Source organism: Gekko japonicus, unplaced genomic scaffold, assembly GCF_001447785.1.
Source record: "Gekko japonicus isolate JY-2015 unplaced genomic scaffold, Gekko_japonicus_V1.1 scaffold66, whole genome shotgun sequence".
Taxonomy (NCBI): domain Eukaryota; kingdom Metazoa; phylum Chordata; class Lepidosauria; order Squamata; family Gekkonidae; genus Gekko; species Gekko japonicus.
This window is the reverse complement of record NW_015163605.1, coordinates 927438-928434: the sequence shown is the minus strand read 5'-3', so window position 1 is coordinate 928434 and position 997 is coordinate 927438. Positions and strand designations below refer to the sequence as shown.

At 68.3% G+C, this 997-nt stretch overlaps 1 protein-coding gene across 1 annotated transcript in view; it reads left to right on the top strand.

The window, feature by feature from the left end:
• Positions 1-636: 636 nt before the first annotated feature.
• The window catches only part of DLX1 (distal-less homeobox 1), a 2428-nt gene continuing 2067 nt past the window's right edge, over positions 637-997 (top strand). Inside the window, exon 1 of the mRNA XM_015407258.1 lies at positions 637-952. Coding sequence (XP_015262744.1) covers positions 637-952 — 316 coding nt within the window. The remainder of the gene's footprint in view (positions 953-997) is intronic.

Here is a 997-nt window from a genome sequence, read left to right as displayed (position 1 = left end):
CCGAGGCGTCTTGGATGGGGGGGGGGCTCCCGGGGCCCCGACGGCTCCCCCTTAGATCTCCTGGGGGTCTCTTCCACCGGGATTGTGACCTTCCCCCCCCCTGCGGTCTTTGGAGGGGGACGGCCCGGAGGAGACCCCGCTGGCTGCTGCTTCCCGGCGCTGGCCGAGTCCGCGGCGGCGGCGGCGGCGGCGGCGTCTTCTCCTTCGTCTCCTTCTCTCGCTCGGGTCCGGCGGGCGAGCCCCCGAAAAGCGTCTCCGGCCAATCGCGAGCGATTATGCGAGACGGCGGGCCAATCAGCTCGCCGGCCTCATGCATATTCATAGCTTTTGGCTGAGTCAAAGCTTTTAGGCGAGTTTGTGTAGATCTCCGAGCAGCACGCGTGGACTTTCCCAAAGAGGCAAACTCCATTTTCTTATGAATGGGGAGTGAAAAGCCCGGCCGGGCCTCTTAAATTGGGGGCCGCCGGGAGAGAGAGGCAGAGAGGGCCCTCCCCCCAGGAAGGAAGGCAGGAAGGAGGCAGGCAGGCAGGCAGGCAGGCAGAGCGAGGCAGAGGCAGAGCGAGGCGGCGAGAGCGCCCACCGCCACCACCGCCGCCGCCGAGCCGCGCCGCGCCAGTTCCGGGCCCGCGGCGCGCAATGACCATGACCACGATGCCAGAGAGCCTCAATAGCCCCGTCTCGGGCAAGGCGGTCTTCATGGAGTTCGGGCCTCCCGGGCAGCAAATGCCGCCGTCGCCCATGTCCCACGGGCACTACTCCATGCACTGTTTACACGCGGCCGGCCACTCGCAGCCGGACGCCGCCTCCTACAGCCCGGCCTCGTCCTTCTCCAGACCGCTGGCCTACCCCTATGTCGGCTCGGTCGGCAGCCACTCGGGCAACCCCTACATGAGCTCGGTGCAGTCCTACCCCAACAGCACCAGCCTGGCGCAGACCCGGTTAGAGGAGACAGGTACGTGCCCGGCGCCGGCAGGGGGAGGGGGGAGCGGGGGCCTGC